General features: G+C 39.6%; 1 protein-coding gene across 5 annotated transcripts in view; it reads right to left on the bottom strand.

Moving 5' to 3' along the window:
• The window catches only part of LOC138049859 (uncharacterized), a 66101-nt gene that overhangs the window by 32208 nt on the left and 9205 nt on the right, over positions 1 to 24688 (bottom strand). For 3 of the 5 annotated variants that reach the window (XR_011132468.1, XM_068896321.1, XM_068896324.1), the window contains exons 4-11: positions 23197 to 23408; positions 19256 to 19459; positions 14124 to 14660; positions 13014 to 13127; positions 11839 to 11958; positions 10812 to 10988; positions 8234 to 8446; positions 480 to 743 (exon numbers count right to left, since the gene is read on the bottom strand). Coding sequence is in view for 4 of the 5 variants with exons in the window: in XM_068896321.1 (XP_068752422.1) it covers positions 480 to 743; positions 8234 to 8446; positions 10812 to 10988; positions 11839 to 11958; positions 13014 to 13127; positions 14124 to 14660; positions 19256 to 19459; positions 23197 to 23275 (1708 nt within the window). In the remaining variant the exon portion in view is untranslated. Of the gene's footprint in view, positions 1 to 479; positions 744 to 8233; positions 8447 to 10811; positions 10989 to 11838; positions 11959 to 13013; positions 13128 to 14123; positions 14661 to 19255; positions 19460 to 23196; positions 23409 to 23556; positions 23691 to 24243; positions 24289 to 24688 lie in introns of those variants that run through there. The other 2 variants (XM_068896323.1, XM_068896322.1) reach the window with 2 other exon arrangements.

The raw sequence follows: 24688 nt of genomic DNA, 5'->3' as shown, positions 1-24688 counted from the left end.
AGTGGAGACAGAAAGCACTGCAGGCAAGCGATCCATTTCGTCGTCACTTAGAGATAAACACATTAACAGAAAACTGGAGAAACTAATTCTGTTGTAAACCATGTAGTTTTCACGATTTTCGCACAGGCGGGTGTGAGAATTGTCGATGTTTAAACTCACAGCGGAAAGTGCTAGTTTAAGTGACATTATGCGTTCTCGACAGAGAATGAATCGCATGCTCGAAGTGGTTCATCTCGCGCCTGTAGAGGTATGGGCCTTCATTAACAGGCGGGAATGTTGAGAAATTTCGTCTTACCCCACCAAAACTCGTTCCCAAACATTTTAACTCGAGGCGCAGGGTACGAAATCTATTGTCTATGCCAATATGGCCGCCGCCCGATTAAGACCCATGGTACTAGAAGAAAATTGAAGAAGTTTTTATTGAGAGCGTGGAGTTTATAAGATCCGACTTTTGTATTTGGCTTGTACAACAGCATTACCATCAACATATTTCATCCAAAATGCCACAGACAGACCCTCCGTGCACTCTGATGGATTAACAATGCAGTCGTCTGTAACATCGTTGATTTCGATGTTGTTGTCTTTCCCGTCTAGTATCAACACTTCTCCAAGTTGTTCGGCAATTGACGTTTTTACTTCATTGTGAACGAGCGCTGAGGCATTCCCCCGCAGGTCAATCAACTTTTTATTTGCTCTTGTCTCATTCATTGGAAAGTAGTGCACCGCTGACGTGAATGGTTCACCTTCGAAAAAAAGAGAGAAAGAAGGTCAGTTGTTGCAATTTGTTTATTGTTGATTCCACTGCAGCAAAACTCAAAGCTGAAATGTCGCATCGCTGACACTGACAATGAAATTCCATTGCACCGATCACAAGCTAAAGTAGATATTTGTGGTCGCTGCACGGAAACGTTTTACAGGGTAACAGGGTAATAGGTACGATTTGTATTCACTTATACATCATGGGCTGAAATACGCAATCAAAAACATGGTTTGTGCTAACGAATGGTTAAGTAGCATCAAAATTGGAAAGTTGTTATATATCGACGGCCAGTTAAGACACCGAGGATTACGGCCCCATAATAGAGAGCTTAAGCACGCGCGTTTTTGAGACGCTGACGGCAACCGGAAGAGAGCATTTCGCACGCCAGGGCAGTGGTGTCTCCGAGATTTTTATATTAATCATCTCTAATGGAGAAAAGATACTTAGCAATGTAAGTGTGCTTGTGTGAAAACAAGTCTAAAGGGAAAATAGCTCACTTCCGGTTGTCGTCCGCGTCTCAAAAACGCGCGTGCTTAAGCTCCCTAGTAGAGAGCTTAAGCACGCTGACGGCAACCGGAAAAGAACATTTCGCTAGTCAGTACGGTGTTGTCTCCCAGACTTTTATACTAATCATCTCTAATGGAGAAAAGATACTTGGCAATGTAAGAAGACAAGTTAAAATGGAAAACAGCTCACTTCCGTTTGCCGTCCGGGTCTCAAAAACGCGCTTGCTTAAGCTCCATAATGAGATTCAGGTTACTTGGTGTAGGTGTCACAAAATGATTCTCTAACCCTTAATTCAAATTTAGTTTATGCCAGCGACCTACGATGTGCTCTTGCGATAACTTATTTCCGCTGGCTCTCGTTGATAAAACATTTTTTTTATATATGAAATAAAACATGATAAAGGGTTCTGGTTAAGGTCATGGTTAGTCTGTGAAATGAGTGGGAGAAATTCACAAAGCAAACTCTCAACCCCAAAATAGGGTTAACAAATGAAACAAACTCTTTGTGAAATTAAAAACCTTAATTTCAGAAACAGCCAGATAGTACCTGTACGATAAACTTAATCAAGGAGGAGAGATGAACAAATACTTGACCATGGAAATTATTCGTTCTTAAAAATAGGAATAATCAATGTGAAAAATCTTTACACTAAAATCTTCGTTCTTTAAAAATATATGGAAAAATACTAAAGAAATCCCATGGAATATGAAACACAGGTTCGACGAGGTAAATCCAACTATACCGAAGGTAAAGATATGCTGAATGCCTCTCTACAAAGTAAATTAGATGAGAGAGTTGTTATGGCATTAGCGGGCCCTCCAGCACAGTCACAAATGAGTCTATTATCAGTTGTCACGTGTCCCTGAAAAAAAAACTCAGCAGAAGCACTCACGCGTGACATGGCCTCTTCTGATTGGTTAAAATTGGCGGTCCTTTGTTTGTCTCGCGCGCAAAGTGTATTTAAAAATAAATCCATTTGTGACTGTGCTGGAACAAGGACGCAAAGTGATAGATCAACACTCTTATCTACGTAATTCACTCTTGTGTGTTTTAGATTAGCAATTTTATATCCTTCAATTCTAAAAATAACTGCTATTTTTGACTAATCTCCTAATCTTAGCTTAACCAATCAAGCCCAAGAATATCGGTACTCGATCGTAGCACTCCTAATTTTCCTCGTCCATCATAGACGACTCTGCGGTGCTTTCATGGAGTGAACATCCCATCATGCAAATTTTTAAAAGACGTACTCGGAGTATCCTTAACAAAAGAAAATCAGGAGAAATGTAAACATCGTTAGAGTCAAAAAATGATTAACTGGAAACGATTGTCACGGAACGTTTTCTTTTGAAAAACCGATAATGTAATTAAAACTTCTGTTCTGTTTCGATTTTCCGAAAAAGCCTCCTCCAGATTCACGTTAAAGTGTTATTTCTTTTTTTTGTCTTTCAATGAAGTGCATTGTTCTCACAAAATAACAAACAGAAAACTAAATTCAATAACCTTTTCAGCCGCTCTCAGCTGTTGTCGAAAGATTCACAGCAAAAGAGACCCTTGCCTCGGTGCCATTGTTTAGGAAGAAAATAAGATAGATTGAACCAGTTGCAAAATATAATTTAATCAATACTGACCAACTATGACAAAATTCTCGATTCAACGCAAACGTTTCGAAAAATAACCCTATAGTTTTTAGGATTTATTTTCTAACGCGTATTTACATTACATTGGTATACATTGCCAACTAAACAGGATATTGACGATACAAAAAGTATGGAAAAATATAAAATATGCATTACATTTCCCCAACATGAACAAACTTACCACATAGGGATAATATTGATAGCGTAATAGTAACTGCTGTTTTTAGTGAAAAGAAAACTTATTTTCGGTCGGAAAAAGTAAAATAATTCAAATGGCCCTAGCGTTTGGTCAATAAGACGTAGTAAAGACTTCCCATAACAACCTCATCAATTCGAAAAGGCAAAACATTTTCTTGAATAATTACGGAAAATTGTTGGGATTTAGATCGCAGAAACAACTTTTATTTTTAATGTGTGAAAACTATGGACATTACTCCGAGAAAGACAACAAAAAGGATTTTATTAGGGGGAAAAAATTCACATTTTAAATTTTCCAAGTATTCACAACGAGCATCAGAAAAGATATATGATAGAAAATTAGATTCCGTCGTCGAAGTTTATTACTATTTTTTCGTACCGCGAGCGTTGACCGAAACACAAGTTAGGAGCTGAAGGAGCTCGAGGCTCATCAGAATTTTGCACCAGTTTTTAGGAAGTCTTGATCAGCCGACTTGGGCCCTTGCAGAGTGACAATCGCAGATAATAAAGAGAAACATTCTCGTACAACAGCCGACATTTAAATATTTTGAACGCAACTCAAAATCCATTCACTTCACGAAAAGGTAAGCACTAACCTTGGAATTGTACAAGCCTTTGGTGTCTTGTGATCGCACGGTTTTTACGGGAAAATGACGGAGGAATCGTCGAAAATAGGAGAGCGGGCAGCAGTGTAAACTGCAGAGTTAAGTTCATTTGACGTTCAATTGAATCAACGGACACGAACACCGCAAACTAATTACATTTGAGCTTGTAGATTCAGAATCGTGTTTTTCAATTTCGTAGATTTTTTAGCAGTTTGTGATTCTCGTTCCTTCGACATCAAACCGTGAACCGGAGCAACGCAAAGTGAAGACTGATAAAATTTCATACTGGGATGAAATTATCTGTCCTTAGTTCACCTGTGTCAGTTCAAATACAAATCGAAGCTCATAATTTATTCATTTCTCATCAACCGAAACGATTGCTGTTCAAAATGCTAATTAACTAACTGCGGATCCTCAAAAAGTGATTTTAAATTTGCACCGTCGATCAATCTTACTATAAAAAGAAACTCCCTATTGCTAGCACCTCACTCGAGCTCTTTTAGATGAATTTACTCGTCGATATATACTTGGAATTTCTGATGCGTAAGAGTCATTTTGGTGTGGCTTTTGGTCCCAACCAGTTGTGGAGTATTCAGTATTCTGAACTATCGATCTAAAGCCGATAAAAAGAGACCAAAGAAGAATGCAATCATTTTTCAATCGAAGCTGTCCTTTAGTTTGTCAAATAACACCTTGGGAGTAATTTTTCAAACAATTGCTAATGAACCAATCGATCGGCGAATTCTCTATCAACGCTTTCATCTCTATGCTATTGATTTGATCAGATAGACAGAATCTGTTTTGCTATTTAGAACTAGCAAACAATATCGTTAAGACGTAAACTACAACAATGTTTTCATTTCTTTCCGCCCAAAACTGGAGTTTCGTGCTTAAATATTTATATTACTAAAGCCATCCGTAAAGGTTTATCTCTTGAAACATCTCATAGATGAAGTTTTTTTAAAAAGCAGATCCTCCTACGTTCTTAGAAATCATGGAACTGAAAATCCTTCCATCACAATCTCTTTGATGAAAAAACCTAGAAGGCAAAAGTATTCAGACCTAAAAATTAATTTAGGATGAAACAAGTTTTGGTCTAGCCTATTGAAGGTTATTGCCCTCATTACAACCCTGTGATCATCATGTAAATTTTTACATTTTTTTTTTACTATGTAATTTTTGGAAGGTATAGCTTTATATGGGGATGTAGTTCTTTGTTACTGTAACCCGTTTGAGGTTTTTTTTAAAATAAAGAATAAAGAGTTATAAATAAATGCAGGACCAAAACAACATGGACCACAACATTTAGAAGAGCCTTAAAGTTCAAGAAAACAACAGAAATTCGAATGTGACGGAGATCACTGAGAAGTTTTATACAAACACGACTGATAGTGATCACAACCACAGCCAGTAGGTGATAGACCGAGTTTTAGAGGCTTGTGGTTTAGATGTTGCCAAGTTTTATTACTTAGATAACATTGTTTTGAGTACAGTAAATTCCACTTGCGGAAAAAAGATATTCTTGGCATTTGTAAAAATGACTCTTATGTCTCATGTTAACTGATTCACTCAGCCCGGCTTAAACACGATCGCCTCGATTGCCAAAAACAAAACTTTTTTTATCATTGAATAACGAGGAAATAAAATGAGCAAAAACTGAAAAATGTAAAACAACAATGTATGAAATCAAGCACTTTTTGCTTAATTCAGACAATAAGTTTTACTTTGAATAGCACACGTTTTATTTTGAGAAGTGTGCGACAGGGAGTTACAGTTCTTCCTTGCATGTGGATCAAACTTCACAATGAATACTGAAGGGAACTTCGCAACATGTGCCGTAAAATACCTTCCACCAGTGTCCTCAATTATTTATTTGATTTACACCTGCCTTGCGAAGAAGAAGTTGTTTCGACAAAAACAAGATCCGTAATGTACGACACAGCATAATTACTATGAGTGATTACACGTGTAATTTGAAGACTTCTAATTTCGTATTTTATATATAATGAAAAGCAATTTACGATGTCTGCCTTGTTTGAAAACGTAAAATACGACGGACGTGCTAATAAACCCAATTTGACAGTTTCTTTAGAATAATAAATTACTTTTCCGGTTAAAGAACTTATAAAAAAATTATTAATCCCAAAGAGAAGTGGGTTACCGCTGCACGTGTTAGTTTAGTTAAATTAACAGGTTTATTGAATTTCCAACAAAAACATATATAAAGCGTTAATTTTCCTTCAAACGTGTTTTGTCTAGGAACGATCTTGTTTTACCATGTCAGTATTATTACCCTATACAACTTGGTAACTTTTGATTAGAGTTAGATATTTTCACTGAACTTTGTTTTCTCTTGTTACGATGCAAGACAATTCTAACAATCGAGTTTGTGTGGAAGTCTTGAATTCGAATAAAGCTATTGAGCATCATTCTTCTTTGGTGCGGTTTACTGTGTGGTAAAAGTGATTCTAAGTTGAGTCTGTAAACGAAATTTCCTCATGAATTACGACTTGCCGGGCCGCGTACCTTCCTTTGATGCAGATTACAAGGCTGTATCAAAAGGATTTCAGTTGTATCAAATCTTAAAATGTGACCACTCCAATGAAAGCTACTGGGGAGTTTAAGATCTACGACGCGACGGCAACGAAAACGTCACAAATTTTGCATATTTAATGAGCAAAAACAGTATAGCTTTGCACACTCTGCACGTACATTTTTAGTTTTTGTACATTTCTTTCTCGTTTTCGGCAAATCTGTGACGTAAAATAACCAATTCTCAAGTTTTACGCAGAACGTCAATAAAGGCAGCGAATTTGAATTTTCTGTCGTAGATTTCAATACCGCACCTCTTAATTCAGTGTCTGGAAAGTTACACTAGTATTTATACGTTAGACAAGCCGACATAATGACGAAAAAGATTAATAAACCTGAACTTGCAATTTAAAATGACGTTTTCGTTACCGTCGCGTCGCAGATCTTAAACTAGGGAGCTTACGAAACGAGGACGACGACGGCTACAAGGACTTCATTTAAAAATACAAGTTCGCGTTATTCGTATCACTACGAAACTATTTCATGTAGTTTCGCGTTAAAAATGTGTAGTAACTGTCCAGGAATTAAACTGGTATGAGTAGGTTGGAAGCGTAGAGAGAGAACTGAAAATTCATCGTCATGTGCTAACGTCCTCCACAGAACCTTGAATTTGGTCATTTCACGTCGTCATTTAGGAGATGACGGCAAAGAAATGTACCAAAACGTAAAACGCACGTGCAGAGCGTGCAGAGCCATTGTTTTTGCTCACTAAACCTATTGTTTTGTAGCGTCGTCGTTGCCGTCGGCGTCGTCGTTTCGTAAGCTCCCTACTCCCTACTACCCTAGGGATACTTTCTGCAATCTCGTTCCCAAGGTCTCCGTTGTCGTTGACTAAGAGACCCTGGGAACGAACTTGTACTTTCTGTAGCACTCGTTTACAGTAAAAACAGGAGCGTTAGTTAACAAATGTGCTCCTAACCTGGTACTTTTCAAATCGAAGTTATGAAGAGATATTTTTTCAACTTGGTAAAACCTCAGTAGATGCGATTAGCATTTTAGGGTGAAAGCAAGTGATGACAAATCATATTGGGGCGCAAACCAAGTCTAATTCTATTCAAACAAAAATGTGTATTATTCGTGGATGTGTTGACTCTTTCCAAAAGCAAAAACGAACCCTGCTGTTCGAAAAAGAAACATGCAAATTCTATTTAGAGAATGGAATGAAGGTGCGTATTAATACCGCTGATGTTGCAGAGAAACTTAAACCGGCTAGGACTTTAAGCCAATTATTTGTATTGGAAAACTCGAAAAGGTATCCTGAAGAATCATAAAAATGAATCTCTACTTCACATTCAATGCCGCTACCAATTTGTAACTTATTCAGTTGTTTTCAGGCGTAGCTTAGGCTTCCTGAGCAAGAGGTCCCAGTTCGATCCTCGGTGACTTCAACGTCTGTTTCGACTTTCCTCTGATCCGTGTAGCTATAGCTTTAAATACCCGTAAAATGAAGCACTCGCAGGGGGAGGGGGGGGGGGGTAAGGGCGCAACGTCGGCTTTCATTGATAAGAGCTTCGTAGCTGAAGGAACTACCGACGTTAAATAAAGTGACTTTACCTTTTCTTTTTTTTATTTCCAGCGCTTATAATTCTGAACTGACTAAAATCACCCAGAACAGAAAACATTTGCTATACAACATACACCTCGTAAGGGATATAGTATCACAAGAGATGGCCCTCCATATTTCAGCTGTTTGAGTAACATGATATAGTGGCGATTTTTCCGTCATGGGTTCGAGTCCGGGCCCATCGAGCCTGGGGTTTACCAGGGTTCTTTTCACCTGCAAAAGTTGCTCTTGTAACTTCATTCTTTCTATAAGTTGTAAATCGTGAGGTACATTTTACATTCCCTTCTATTTCGCAAAGTTCTTCGTACACTCCTGCCCATAATCCACCAACCGAGAGGGGTTTATGGCCGAGGTAAAAGGTACCTACCACAAAGCTCATGGTGTTTTCTGGCAATCCACTGTCCTAAATAACAGGCTTCCATTTTGAGGACACACATGTTAAGGTAGGTTTTACCATTCGTCCCGCATATGGGCCTCCTTTCTGTTGAACACCCTTGCTGACATCTGCATTCAGCATGGCCCTCCTCGGTTAGGACGCACCGTGCGTAATACTTGCATTGAAGAGCTTCACATGAATGCCCTGTCAGTGGATGCAAGAGTGCGAGTTACGACTTTATTCGATACTGAGTATTCCCGAAGAACCAGTAGGATTAGAATGCGGATGCCCCAGCTTTTATTAGAACACGGGTCACAAGATTGATACTTTAACAACGGTACCTACTATTGTTGTTGCGCATACGTTTTGCGCATATCCAGATACTCGGATTTCCTATTGGTAGTGCTTACTAATGCAGGGATATTTTTGCGCGGTTTAAAACTATGCGGAGAAAGCAGAACTTAGCAAGTGCTCTTGGTACCCAAAAAGAAAATTGGGGGTAACCATGCATTTTTTTAGAGAAAATTAAGCTTCAATTTGGAAAGGAGCGCCATACATTGCTTTGTAATTTAAAGCTTATTACAAATATTATTGGCTGATTATCTTTGAAAACTGCGTGGTACCCCAATTTTCGTTTTGGATTTCAGTAACACTTGTTAAGATCTGCTTTTCCCGCATATTCATAAAACCGTGCAAACATACCTTTGAATTGGTAGGCACCGTCCTTAACAGAGCTCTGTATATGAGCCTATGGTCTGACTTTAGGGTTAATGAATGTAAGTTGTGAAAAAAGATAACTGAAATAATCGTATTATTGAAAGAAGAGCTTAGTCACAAGTGAACGACGTCAATCGCATTAGTCCGTTGCATTATTATGCACAGGAGGGGGTAATTATGCATCAAACCAACATTTGACTTGATTTGCGTTAATTGTTGATTTCAGTTTAGAGCGGTTTTCAATTGAGTGTCGCAAGTAATTAGCAATTTCTTTTGTTTTGCATTAGTTCACTCAGTGAACCAAGGTCTCGGGCCACTTTTTCAACCAAAACCAATCGTGGCTCGCGCGTGCACATTTTCCCACGCTTTGTGTCCGCTACGTGTAATTACTTCGAGTTTTGATTGGTTTACTGGATTGTCTCCGTCCTTTTTGATTGGCCAAAGTAATTACTCTGGTTTTGGTTTTACGACACTCGATTGAAACTCGCTCTACAGTGTCCCCAATTAGTGCTCCAGTGCTAAAACGACAAGACACTTAAGGACGGTGCCTACTAATTCAAAGGTATTTTTGCCCCGATTTATGATTATGCAAAAAAGGTAGATCTTAACAAGTGTTACTTAAATCCAAAAAGAAAATTGGGGGTAACCACGCATTTTTCAAAGATAATTCATGTACAATATTTGTAAAAAGCTCTAAAATACAAAGCAAAGTATGGCGTTCTTTTTCAAATTGAAGCTCAATTATCTCTACAGAATGCATGGTTACCCCCAATTTTCTTTTTGGATACCAAGAGTACTTACGAAGATCTACTTTCTCCGGATATTTTTAAACCGTGCAAAAATATCCCTGCATTAGTAAGCATCACCGATAGGAAATCCGAGTATCTGGAGATGTGCAGAACGTATGCGAAATAACAATAGTAGGCACTGTCCTTAAATAAAGTTCCTTTCATTTCCTTTTTGTAATGCATAATTACCCCCAGCACATCTGTTGTGGTAGGTCTGTAGCCTTTGCGCTAGAACACCTCCTGAGGAATCCCAAACCTCACAACAATAATCAAAATGGGGCATAATGAACGCATTATAAACTAGAAAAAAAACATCTCGACTTGCAAATTTCCTGCTGAAATCCTCTTTAGTCATGTCATCAATAGATTCCTCCTCGTAGATTCATCAGTGTACACTTTAAGTGTTAAATTTGCATCCTTGACTGTTTTGATCCGATCCCTCCTAACGCGTACATTCCAGGTGATCTGGTGACGTAATTCGGAGGACTGGGAAAAAAAATTTTAACGCCGTATCCCACAACCGCGCGCGGCCTTAGGTGTTGTTTCCAAACTCCCTGCAGTATTTCTATCTCCAAAACTCAACAGATCATTCCGTGTCTACCACATTTCCTGTTTCTGAATGAACATTCAAGTAGGCCAGACGAGATTTAACCTCGCCTCTGCCATGTTGAATTCGAAAATAAGGCCGCGCGCGGTTGTGGGATACGGCGTTAAAATTTTTCTCCCCAGTCCTCCGAATTACGTCACCAGATCACCTGGTTTGGTTTAGAGGAAAGCTTCAAAATTGCCAATCTTTGACTTGAGCCAATAAGCCTTATAGAAATACTCTATTTCCGCAACATTTAAGAGTAAGCTTCTTGCTTGCAGTCACATTTTAATATTATTTAAGTCTTAATTGAGCCTTGATTCTATTTCGTCTATAGAGCGTTTTCACATGACGTCACGGCGGCCATGTTTGTGTGCTGCTGGTCACGTGAGTGAAAACGCTCTTTACCTTCTTTCTTTTAACTCATTCGGTCATTATATCAATGATCATCAATCATTCAAACACCCTCCAGTGTTACCTGTTGTCAAGTTCCGGCTGGTTGTATCGTAGGTTACAAGGGTCGGCTTTGCTTCCGTATAGGGAATACTTGATTGCGGCTGAGTAGAAACGCCTTTTGATTCTCTAACAAGTCTAGACATCAAAGTGGATCCAGTACTCAAAGTTGGTTGCACAGTTGTGGAAGGAAGTTCAGAAGCTAAAGAAAATTTTTTACCACAATTACTTGTAATCTCGCAATCTGATTGGCTAATTTGCCGTTGTCGATAAGATTCTAGACAAAGCTGCTCGCGTCATGCTCGCGTCAATAGGGTATACAATGCAAATAAATATAAACAGCGAAATAACAATAAACGCGAGGCTGGTCATTACAATTTAATAATAGATAAAATCGTCTAAATTCTTATTTAAATTAACACAAGTTCCTTTCATAAAACTTGTCTGATCAAGATCACGTTTCTTCAAGACTACCTTGGCATGAATTTATTTACATTATCTATATCCCTTGTTTCGTTATTAAGACTTTTCCAAAGAATGGGTCCTCTAAATAGCAAGGATTGCCCTACTTATAACCGAGGCTCTGCCCTTCCGCTCCTTCACCTTTGGAGGCCAGGCACACACAAGTCGAGGAAGAGAAAAGGAAGCAGCTACGTAGTTGTAACTGAAACAATGGTAGCGGTAGCATTTTCGTTGATTTCATGCTTGTAGACCCTAATGGCGTCCGTAGTGTAATAAACAACAGGACCTGGGTGCCTATTAGACTTGATCGAGGAGGAACAGTCAAGGAAGTCTACAAGCACAGGTGTTCACGTGAATATGAAAAAATTTGAAACTCTTTGGTTTGACATTGTTTAGATTTTGTGGTAAATTAACATGTCAATGTTTTACCGGGGTTACAAGCCATTTGCAAGAAACCAAAGTTCATGATTTTAAGAGCAGAGCCCTTCTTTTTTTCTCAAGCCCGCAAAAAAGTACAGTACAAGTTCATACTAATGATTACCATATTGAAATTTTAAACTGACCTCAAAAGACATCTGGTCAGTACTTACCACAATAAGAACAGGACCTTGGACAAATTTTCCTCATTTTTCGATGTTGACAATAATGCGGCTGTGCAGCGAATTCCTTACAACCTGTGCTCTTGTCTTCACATTCACCGGATATCTTTTCTAGGATAAATCAAAACTATTATTCAAGTGCACGTGCAGCAAGGTGAAAAGAAAATCATGCAAGAAAACCAAACAATATACTGTTTCCAGAAAGTTCCTTTAGCAGCGCTAGGGTTAAAGGTCCATACAAATGGACGCAACATTGCCGTGCAACAACTCCCAATATTGCTGGCCAACATCTCCCAACATCGTTGGCCAACATCTCCCAATATTGTTGGCCAACAACTCCCAACATCGTTGGCCAACATCTCCCAACATCGTTGGCCAACATCTCCCAACATTGTTGGCCAACAACTCCCAACATCGTTGGCCAACATCTCCCAACATCGTTGGCCAACAACTCCCAACATTGGTGGCCAACATCGTTGGCCAACATCTCCCAACATTGTTGGCCAACATCTCCCAACATCGTTGGCCAACAACTCCCAACATCGTTGGCCAACAACTCCCAACATTGGTGGCCAACATCGTTGGCCAACATCTCCCAACATTGTTGTGTGTTACCTGTTGTGTCCGTTTGCACACCCTGTTTGCATATTGTGGCGTGTTGTTGGGAGTTGTTGCGCGGAGTTTAAAACTGGTCAAACTTTTGAGCCAACAACTCCCGACATTTCTTTTTTTCCGTGATCACTGAAGCGTAGCACAACAATGTTGCACCCGTTTGCAAAACTCATCCAACATTGTTGGGGTCACGCACGCGCATTACAATGAGGTCTCCATGGAGATGCACGTGCGTGTCTTGCGTGTCTTGACCTTGCTACAAGTTGTTGCATTCGTTTGCACAGCACTACCAACAACATCCACCATCTGCCGGACCAACAAGAAAAACCTTAAATAACAATGACCACAACCAGGTTTTCTGAGCCCGCTAGACTGATCATCCCCCAGCAAACCATTTGTTTTAACAAAAACCGCTGGTCATCAACCTGGTTCTGGTCATTGCTGTCTAAGGTCTTCCGACCAACAACTCCGTTGCGTACGTAGCTTAAGATTTGCATTGACGCTGTTAAATTGAAGGCTCATCATGTTGTTATCATTAAAGCAGTATAAGTTACCTTTGCAAGTTTTAAGGCGAAGGTTGACATTTGGGCAGATGCAGTTTCCATGAGACTGGCTAATCTGTCGACACAGGTCAGGATCATAGCATGGCTTGGAATGACAAGGACTCACTGAAAACGTACACTAATATTAGTACCTTACTTGTGAAAAGGAAAGTGTCAAGTCCTCTAGCACTGGAGCACGAATTGGGGACACTGTAAACTGAAATCAACAAATTAACGCAAATCAAATGAAATACTGGTTTTTGAGGAGAGAGGAAAACCGGAGTACCCAGAGAAAAACCTCTCGGATCCAACAAGCTCAACCCAAATATGACGCCGTCGGAATCTGGGAACTGGAACCCAGGCCACATCGGTGGGAGGCGAGTGCTCTCACCATTACGCCAGCCCAACACCGCAGATTAATTTATTTAATTCCTTTCACCCATTGATTTGGAGGGAAGCGCTGAGGGTTACTTCTCTCGATTGAACTAAGAACGCAAAGACGTTTAGTGTTGACAATGGTTACTATTTAACAATTACGGTGGCCATGCTGGTGTACCCAACTAATCCTCCGGGAATTGAACTCTATTATCAAGCAAACGTTTTCTTTTGTGTCGGTGGAAAAACAAGCCTTTGGTTAATGATCACGTGAGTGAAAACACTCTATTGTCAGACGCTCAAGTTCTCCTCGTCACCTCAAATATTTGGTCATTCATGTCGCGACAAGAGCGGCAAAGGCATACATCAAAATTTAAAGCTCATCAGTTCATCAAACCTATTGTTTTGTGGTTTTGTAGTTTTTGTCGAAGTCATCCTTGCATGAGCTCCCTAATTTAAGTGTTTCTGAGATCTTCCAGGAGTTTTCAGCTCTGAGCGCGCACAATGAGTTTGAATGTCGAAATTCTCTTTATATGGGTGCTCAGAACGAAAGCTCGTTCATCTCGTTGTTCTCTTTCTTGAATTCAAAGCGTCTCCAGAAAATACTGAAAGATTAACAGTGAAGTCATTTTCTTTCTATTTTTTTTTTTCATAGATCAGTAGTAACAAGGTGCCGCGCGTAAAATTTATCGTGTTGCACAATATAGTATAGAGTAACGGGATTTTAAAATACTATGGTACACAAACCTGATTTATGGTGGCAACAGAGAACATTACTCTGATCATAAACCACACTGCTGCGATGCACTCCAGCAATATCCAACGCCGATAGCTCCTTTAGCCAAATTGCAAACTGCGAAATCTCAAATTTTCCGTACTCTTTCAGCCTTAGGATATTACTGGGCCGTGCAAGCGTGATGATCGGCGTGTAGTTCTGTTGACGCAACGGAGACACAGACTCAGGTTTTTTTGTAAACGTACTGAGATTCCCATCCTCGTAGTATCGGAGTCCGTTACGAATGTTCCATGTAAAAGCCATGTGAGTCCAAAGTCCAACCTCTTCGTGCAATAGCAGCGACCATCTGTGGTTACGTGTCTCGAGCAGAAATTTAAAGCGTTTCAGACTTTGATGGTAGTAGAGTTGGTATCCAGGTCCGTTCCTGTGGTTTGTAAATGACCCGGAGGACATTATGTACCCAGAGCCGTAAACCTTAAGCCAGAAAGTCAACGTAAAGCCGTCTTCACAGGTTGATGGTTCCGTCACGCAATCGGCGTTAAAGCCGCCTTGAAACGTGACAAAAAATGAAAGGAAACAGTAAACTATTTGACGCTTACAATATCGGCACCCAGTAAAAAGTGCGTTTTCATTGACAAAGTCACAGTGTTTCATTCAATAAGATCAATGTTGTTTTAAATGAGAATTGATTTTATGTACCAAGAGATTATGAAAGTAAGAGAAGTAATCCCTCATATTGGCCCTATTCCCATCGTAATCCCTCTTAAGTTATTTTTAGATCTCCTGCGAGTTCCGATATTCCCACGAGGGTTAACTGATAGCCTATCATATGTCCCCATTTTTACCAATAGTTGCGTGGGAATTCGCTCAGCTGTCAACACTGGCAAAAATGGGGACATGTGATTGGCTATCAGTTAACCCTCGTGGGAATACGAGAGAGATCTAAAAATAACTTAAGAGGGATTACGATGGGCATAGGGCCAATAAGAGGGATTATCTCTCTTACCTTCATACTCTCTTGTATGTACTTATCAGCCATACCCTACACTGCCTGACGCTGCTAATCAATGTAAACTGCCGGGACTACGTTCGTTAAAAACAATCCTCTATAGTGCAGTTGGATCAAACGAGCGATGTAATTTATGCAAGGCACGTCCTTCGGGCTTAATGGTAACATATTCAACGAATTATTTGGTCCAGTTCATGGCTTAAACAGGGGTACCCAACAAGAATATAGTTCAAAACCACTTAAACGTAGCATTGTTAAACGTATTTTAGGATTTAAACGGTAGATATAGGCATATTTTTATCCCCTAAAAATTTTTCATCTGTTCGGATTTCCGAATCTGAAAGTCTAGTGATCCGAAAATTGTAGGGATCAAAACTTACCTTTTCGAAAATTTCAGCCAGGAAAAGGTTCCCGAAAATTCTAGGTGACCTTTTTAGGGTAAGAATCCGTTAAAAATGACCAGTTATACCAGTTTTTAGATGTTCGAAAATCCTAGGAGAGGCAGGCAAGCAAGAAATTTTACAACAAATGTTCCAAAAATTATAGATCTCAAATCGTCTTCCGAACAGATCTTTTCCGAAAATTGACGTTGGGTACCCCTGGCTTAAACGGTTGACTACATACGTCACATAATCGTGTAGTCGAGATAAAAAAACAGTTCTCATGGAAAGTTGCAAAATACAAATGAATGCAGGTGGTCTAGTTGTCTGAGAGTACAACAGGATTTTTAAACTCTTGTATCCAGAATAGATTCCAGAAAATGGTCCGCTGGGAAGTGCTGGTGATCAGATATGAGGAACACTGTCATCCGGGGTTTTCTAGTTGTCGTGGAAACGGATACCGTCTACGTATATTGTGATCTTACTTCGGCGTCAGACGTATCAACTGCAAGTCGACAGTCACACGAACTGTTAGTACCTCGTAACAGCATCTAAAATCAATCTTTTTTAAACAGATTTCAATTTGAGGTGTAAGCCGGCTAAGCTCGTGGCGTGATGTCCACATCCTTTACAAGTGGATCCGAAAGGATCTCTCTAAAATAAAAGATATAGTAGCGTAGGTAAGATATTTGAATGTTGTCACGAACACCATCATAACGAAGAGGAAACGGCACATCATTGCCATTCTTAAGAACATGAATTTGACAATCGTGACAAACAGCATAGATTAAAGAGACTGCGTTTTTTCCTTTGTTGCTCTTGCTCTTTTATGCGCATGTGCAAACACTGCAGTCTCCGCGACTCCAATGCATACCCAACTGAAAACACAATAAATACATCGATTAACAAAGATCGCCCGATATCTTTACAATATTAAGTAGAGAGAAGCCGAATTGAGTTGCGAGTAAGAAAGAGACCGGATCCGTCACATATTCAGGGTTTTATCTAGAATTTATTGTTTGGGGGGACACGTCCCGAGTCGCCGAAGGCCACGAGCTTTCTAGGGGGTTCCAGCTCCCACCCGCTCCCGAAATTTTTTTGAAATGAATATGCACTGAGATGCAATCTGGTGCATTTTAAGATACAATGTTTAGAAATGTTACAGTGGTAATTTATTTCATTTTTTCAGTCATGATCACATTCCGATGACGTGTGTACATCAGCGTCTCCTTAATCCATGGTTTTCTGGTTACAAATTTCATTTTAAAATGCTTGGGATAGTTGCAAAGCGATTACCATAACGCGTTCACATTTAAGGACGATGTTCTCGTTGCCGTTGCCGTTGTCGTTGCTAAAGCTCCCTATTTCCTGTGTTCAATCATTTAGTCAGCGGAAATGGTACTGCGCCGATACGTACGATATCGGAGACAAAATTCATTGCATTTTACCAAAAAACACGATGAAGAAATCTTCACTTCTATATCGATAGGAGAAGAATAGACATCGACAGAATGGTACTTTGTATCTGAGAAGGGTCAGCGAGATAAGAACAATGTTCTATTGATTGACCAAGCGTTTTGAGATATCAAAATGAAAGATGACAGTGTTCCTCTCAAAAATTGTGTGGGGAGGTGCGAGGAGTACTTACAACCAAACTTCCGGCCGGGAGGGGGAATCGAACTGCACTCTGAACTCCTTCCTAGCGAAGAGTTGTCAAACGTCAACAAAATAACCATAAACAAGTCAGGAAACACAAAATGAAAAGTAAAAGGATGGCCAATGTTGCGGTTGTGTCATAAGTTACCAGAACTTTTCAGGAGCACAGAATCAATTTTATAGGAAGACGTATGTCTCGAATTGCCAGAATGATGTTTATTTTCACTACTTGGCTTGTACCCCCAACACGCAAGTTGCCCAAGCTTTTTTGCGCATCAAGAGATATTGAAAGGCAAGTTCATCCAATGAAATGGATTTATCTGACAAGTAATATGCCGCACGTGCATCACGGATGTTTTCCTAAAGCCCGCCGCACACGGTAAGGAAAGAGCTGAGCAAACTGTCTCGCGAGGCGGTTTGCTCAGCCGTTTCCTCACCGTGTGCGGGGAACTTTTGGTGACAAATTCGCCTCGCGAAGCCGTGAGGAAAAACTTCATTGTGTGCGGCCATCGTGAGAATCGAGTTGAGCTTGGTCAATCAAGCATCCAATAAAAATACATGGCATTCTCACGTGACTTCAGTGGAGTCGGGATTTCTTCCTCCGACACCATCTTGAACCGCTGGAGTCAAGTGAGTATACCATGTATTTCCATTGGATGCTTGATTAACCAAGCTCAGCTCGATTCTCACGATAGCCGCACACAGTGAGGAATTTGTCTCGCGAGGCCAAAAATATCAAACATGTTTTATTTTATCCTCACGGCCTCGCGAGGCGAATTTCTCACCACAATTTCCCCGCACACGTGAGGAAACGGCTGAGCAAACGACCTCGCGAGGAAGTTTGCTCAGCTCTTTCCTCAACTTTGCGGCGGGCTTAATAGTCCATTTTGAGGGCAAATTAATATGTTTGTGCAGGAGCGCCTCAAGGGGAACCTCTATCTCCCCTAATTCCTTGAGTCAACCCTTTCCCGAGTAAATTTATTTTTAGGAACAGGTTTTTCCCGCGAAAAGTATCATATTTCCCTTCACGCTGAAGTAGCTTTGTTTTGACTGGCTTTTACAACAGTGGGCGTGCTGAATCTCCAAGGGAGGTGTTCTATAAATAAATCTACTCAGGAAAGGGTTGACTCCGAGGCCAAGTATGGGAGAGAGAGGCTCCTCTTCATCAGCTCCTGGTTTGTGAAAAGATTTGCCCGCATTAGCCTCCATTTCATGCTAGATCCAGTCCAGCCGTGAGAATTCGAAAATGGTCTATTAGTGTAATGTTTCCGGATATTTGAATCCCAAAAAAAAGACATTATCTACTTCAGTTCTGCTTGTGGCGGTTAAAAGATAGCATATCGGCAGCTTCTGATTAAGGCCTCTTGATCTTTTAGGTAAGAACGTGAGGCCGAAGTCCACATTGTTTTGGTTCTAAAACTTTTCTTTTGTTATCAAAGTAAAGGAACAACTAATTTTTTATCTTTTTTTAAAGAAAGGTAATCATAATATTTTCATCAAACAAAATGAAGTTACTAAAACATCATTTTCACTTAAGGAAAGTGTTTCTAAGCACAAAGTTGTAAGAATTGATTATTGCAGGGTATGATGGTGCAGCCTAAGCGAAGAAATTAGCATGACGAGGACGATCTCGTATTCAGAACTAAAGAGCTGTTTGTGTTTTTGCGTGGGAGGATGCTCCAGTTTCAGTTCAGCCAGTGAACCCTCGCGAAGTTCTTGCACAATTTTATGTCATATACTTTAAAAATGGAGTCCCATTCACACAAAAAGTTAACTTCAGAGAAAGTGGAATTTCTCTTTTTCGCGAAAATATACACGAAAGGTATAAGTGCCTTGGGTAAATGCAAACTGTTTTCACGGACGTCTCGCTTTGCAAACCGTTTGAACATTCGCTGTAATTTTATATAGCGTGTAAGTCACGATTAAAATTGACGCTATCACAGGACCAAAACTACGTTACACCAAACAAATTTTTCCTGTCGTATAAAATTTTGCTAATGAATTGCAGTGGGAGAAACAATTATAAACCAAGCGTAAGTGTGTCGTAAATCGCATGGATCAAGTCAAAAATTTATCTAACGAAAGGATCAACACTTACCGGTGTCCACATAGTCATCTTTTCCATCCAAAGATAGCGCATGCCCAAGTTGTGGCACCTTCACGATTTTCCCGCCGTTATACACCACAGTGTGTGCGGCGCCCTCCAAATCTTCCAGAAATCCATCGGTGATGTTATACATAGGCCAGTAGTGGTCAGCGCTTTCATATGGGGAACCCCACCCGGGGTAAGGATAGAGGGAGCCTAAGGGACAGGAAATACAGGAGAGATTAGAGAATTAAGAGGAATCTTGTATACCCTTGGAAAAGTGACATAGGTAATAAGCGGAAGTGCTTTAGTGGGGAGTTTAAGCACGCGCGTTTTTGAGATGCGGACGGCTACCGGAAGTGAAGAGTTTTCCCCTTTAACTTGTCTTCACACAACCACATTTACATTGCCAAGTATCTCTTCTCTATTAGAGATGATTAGTATAAAAATCTAGGAGACACCACTGTCCTGGGACGCGAAATGTTCTCTTCCGGTTGCCATCCGCGTCTGAAAAACGCGCGTGCTTAAGCTCCTTAATGTAGTGAAATTAGTTTTATCATACAGAAAATTTATCTGGTAATGAAACCCCTTAAATAAATGTGATCACAGGAAAAGCATATTTTCTAAGGATGAACATGGCTTTGTAGCCTGATAAACTTCCCAGACTGAGAGGGGTTTTTTTGTTTTTTTCCAAAAGGTCCACTTACGTCAACGCCAGGAACTAGTGCTTTTAAAGTGTGGGCGAAACGCAAATTGGAGAAGGCTTGGGTTGCTGCTTTGCCATTAGCAAAGAAGGAGGCTACACTGTCCAAAGAAATCGAACCTTTGAAAATGGTGAATTAACCTGAAGCCCTTTAGTGTGAAAGGAACTCCAAACCAGAAAAGATTACAGTTGCGGTGTTGATGAAGAACTCTTCGAATGACCCGACTGTTAAACAAGGAGGGCAAAACTGGTGATCTTTTATGATGAACGGAGCGTCAAATCAGAGAAGAGTTGCTCTAAGAAAGGGACAGGGAAACTATGCTAAGAATGAGATATACTTACATAACACGTCAAGAAGTGGAAAGTAACTGACAAAAGGTAAGATGGTTGAAGGTGAATAGAGTGCCTTTGTACTTTTCAGTTTTCTGTCAGTTGTAATTGACAACACTGAGTGCGCATGCGTGCTTCAGTCAGAAAGAGGACTGATCGTGCAAAATCGTGCTCGAAGCGAAAAAAGAACAGACCAACTTACGGCATATACGCGTCAAAACTAATACAGAATACACAAGCAAGTCATTTCAGAAGAGTCCAGCGCCATAAAAAAAAGAAGAAAGAGCAACAAAATGTCCTGTCAAACAAGGTTACAAGCAAGGTGTCCCACTCAGTACGGAATAACGCTTTAAGTCTGTCATGCATTATTGGAGAATATTAGTAAAGGTTAAAAATAATCGCTTAGAATGGCTGAAGGCATAGGCACATCAACGCATTGAGCATACTGAAATAGCAAACGTAAAACATGAAAAAGCTTCAGAGAATACACCAAGAGAGCTGCTCATGTCAGTGGTTTCCATGTAGTATTTTTGTTGGTCTCTTACAGTTTGTTGTTTGATTTAACGTGATAACATGATTCTGTTTCTACTGGACAATGAACAGAGTCATGTGCATCGCATGGCGGGATATTTTATCGCGAGATTACTTAAACACTCGCGAGTAAATCGATGGTTGCTTCCGAGTTGTCGTCGTCGTCCGGCGCGACTGCCATAATTAGGCAGATTTAGCAACAGAACGGGAACGTCAGTGGCGACGTCGCGCGCAGCAAAACTACAATTGGGAATTGAGAATAGAGAAGAAAAAAGTGGAGTCTACTCTATTCTGAATTCTCATTGTCGCCACTGACGTTCCCGTTCTGTTGCTAAATCAGCCTAATGACGAGTAGTCTTGAAATCCCTCGCGGCCAAAACAGAAAGAAGCAACCATCGATTTACTCCCGTGATAAAATATCCCGCTGGCTACGCAGCCGGGTTAAGTCCCTTGTGACCAATTACATTTGCTCACACATTTGTTAACGTAATTAAATTCTGACCATACAATTAGTTGACAAACTCGTACAGGAATACACACCGAAAAGACCGGTGTAAAGATCACTCGACAGATTTGTAAGTACTAATCTTCAACAGAATATTTGTGGGTTTGAAAGCTCAACCAATTTCATCTCAACGGAATTGCTGCAGGTTGGATAGTTAATCGAATCATTAAAGCGAACCACTTCCGCCTTAGCTGATCTTTGATAGAGTGCTTGTGTTAGAGAATCAGAAACAGAATGTATAGAGACCGTCAGATGTCCGTGGTGCTGACATGTGAAAATACGAGTTAAGTTTTAGTAAAGTAAAAGTAAAACCAAGGCTACGAGTTCTTAAATCTCAGCTCAGTCAACAAAGAGTGTTGTTGTTATTACTTGCACGTACAAGAAAGGCAATGAAGTTTGTATCAACACAAAGTCAACTCCAGCCTCGTTTTCATACAACGGCCAGGTGGCTAAGGACCCAACTGCAAGCTTGAGTGTTATTTGCATGATTGGTCATGATTCAATATGTAAGCAAACGAAGTCTCAAAAAGGGAGTCAAATCGAAGATTAAGGAGAAAATGCAGTGACGTCGACCTTTCTTCATTCCCAAATTTTGAAGTTCAGTGTCTTATTTCAAGACTAAACGCTAGTGAAAAATGAAGATATATATATCCGAGTCACCCGTCAATTTTTTCTTAAACTTCCTTTCACACGTTTCGAAGGTTTTTCAATAGTATATTTGCCACTGCGAACTTGACAGTGACCTAAACAACGACATTCTCAGCCCTTTATCTTCACTTTAATATTTTTCAATATTACAGAATGGATTCAGCTATAACTCTATCAGATTTTGAAGATATTTCGGACAACATGTTCAGTGAGATACATATCCGTTCGATATAGCACGTGCGCTACCAAAAAATACCAGTCAGTAAACAGAACGTTTAGCTAGGTATTCCAAAAACCTCAGAAAGATGATAAACGTAATCATTAGAAAATTAACTGATTCTTAGGCGTTTTATTTGCTTCATTTTGCGGTAACCATCTGACGTAAACAAAGATCTTGAGATATCGGTCTCAGAAAAGAATAGTCAGTCATTTCCATATAAAAGATTTTGTTCACGATACTGCCGCTTCAGTACTTTTCTAAGACGAGTTTAAGTAGACTCATAAAAATATTGAAGATATTTTTATACCTGCAGGAAGTCATTTCCGAAAGAAAGATACATCGAAGTACAGAACAATCACAGAATCAATATTCAATGCTATTTGTCCCACTTATATTGTTACACGAAAATAAATCATGTAGCTTTGTTTGGGAGCATCAAAATCGGAAAATAGCATTACTGGCTTATTGTTTTGCTATATCTACTCAAATAAGGTGTTTGATTAATCTCTTTTCGTGAATATCCCTGTCTATTGTCCGTGGTGAATGTTTTTTTAAATTTCCCAAGATCCATGCAGATCTGAAATTTTCAATTTGTTTGCAATTCGGTCTAAAGCGATATCGTGAGTAGATAGATATACACTGGGGCTATAAAAATGATACATTATTTATCACTTCCAGAAATACACTAAAACATTTGGGAAGGGTTGATAATTAAAATACATGGATGAAAATACTTTGATGTACGTGCACGAACATTTCTTGGATCGTTTACATCCTGGAAAATCTCCGTAAAAACGCGAAAAATTGCATCGCGTGATTCTCATTAGGGTGATTCTGTTTGGAAGCAATAAATATAACCCATTGTTAGAAATAAAAAAAGAAAAGCGCGACTTATGGAAATATTCTTGTCTGAACTACTCTTTTCCAAGTACGTCAATGAATCGTACAGATACTTTTGACCTCAAGCCCTATCAATGCGGGGAAATATAATATAAAAATCATATTTGTCTACTTACCGATAATGATAACCCAAAAGAGCACTCTGCTGAGGAATGAGAAGTTTCCAAGGATTTGAACCATGCTCGTAACTGCCATCTCATCTCTAAACTGGTGTCAACAGAAAATCAGATCCGCCGGGTCAGAAGCACGACAATGATGTTCCATCGATGATGATCTCGCACCTGAATACGATGTACTTTTCAGTCACGGTTCGCTCTCACTTCCAATCCTGCAAGATAAATTTCAAATATAAATACATCTTTTTGCAGTCAGCAAAGCCCTATGAAGCCTAGCTATCGACTCAAAGTGTTGTTGTCTTATGCACGCAATTAAAGTTTATTTATCCAGGGAAGAAAGTTGACAGAGAAAAAACACACTTTTGTCTACGACTCTGTCGAGATGTACTCGGTGGGCGCCAGAATAGTGAAACTAAGGAAAAGCCATCTTCTGTTCAGTGACTGAAAAACTAGTGTCGTTAAGTTCGAACGATACTATCTGACACTGACACTTTGATATACTTCCAGTGCATTTTCAAATACAATGAAGAACGAACTTACTTCCATAAATAATGTATGTTAAAAAAGCGAAACATTGTTTTTCTCTCCTCCAATAAAATGACACATTTTCTTTATTTATTTCCTGATACAAAATGTTCCTCATTATCGGAAAGTGAATCTAATTTTTGAAAATTAGGCCAATTGATAGTGGAACTCTGCTTTTTGAAACTCGTAAAGTTTTCCCACGCACTTATGGGCGATTTTCAACTTTCTTTTCAAAACGGTGCTTTTGAGGAAAAAGACGCTACTGCTTGGACCTGTCTTCGCAATAAGAAACGACATTAAATTTTAAGTTAAGATTTTGAAGTCATCTAGAGAAAAACGTGATATAGGCAAGGCATGACTCGGACATTTGGCTACGATTTGGTGAACTCATTCAAACATCCAATCACGCACGAACCGCAACTGCAGAGAAATCAGGTTGACCTGAGAGATTTGCCAATTTTCTACCGATTAAATTAATGAAAATGATCTTATTAGATGACAAATCACTTAAAATGTCCTCACTTCAGTGATGTACAGAGATAATCGCACATTTCATGAAGTGTTCTTGCGACAACGTGAGTGGACTGTTAAATTGCCTATATCATGATAAAGAGTAATAGATGGAAATGAAAATTTCAGGCTAACACTTGTTATATTTGAAAAGCGGCTTGGAGAAAAACGCAAAAAATGAACAATGGGACACAGCTGTATGACTCAAAAGACATCCTGAAAACCGACATCGTATCAAAGAGGAATATTCATAAATGTAAATTACATCTCCTCCTGAATTAAGAATTACAACTGAACGAATAATTCAGTAACAAAAAGACGTCACGATTGTCAGTGAAAACTCGATTGATATTCAGCAAAACCACAAAATAAGCGGCATCTGATAGGAAAGACTTCTAACTGTTATTTCAGATTTAATGAAAGCAATGCTAGGGCCTAAATGTTTTGCTTTTTTCGC

The sequence above is a fragment of the Montipora capricornis genome, chromosome 5 (assembly GCF_036669925.1).
Source record: "Montipora capricornis isolate CH-2021 chromosome 5, ASM3666992v2, whole genome shotgun sequence".
NCBI lineage: Eukaryota > Metazoa > Cnidaria > Anthozoa > Scleractinia > Acroporidae > Montipora > Montipora capricornis.
Note: the sequence above shows the minus strand (reverse complement) of the source record. Positions and strands in the feature narration are given on the sequence as shown.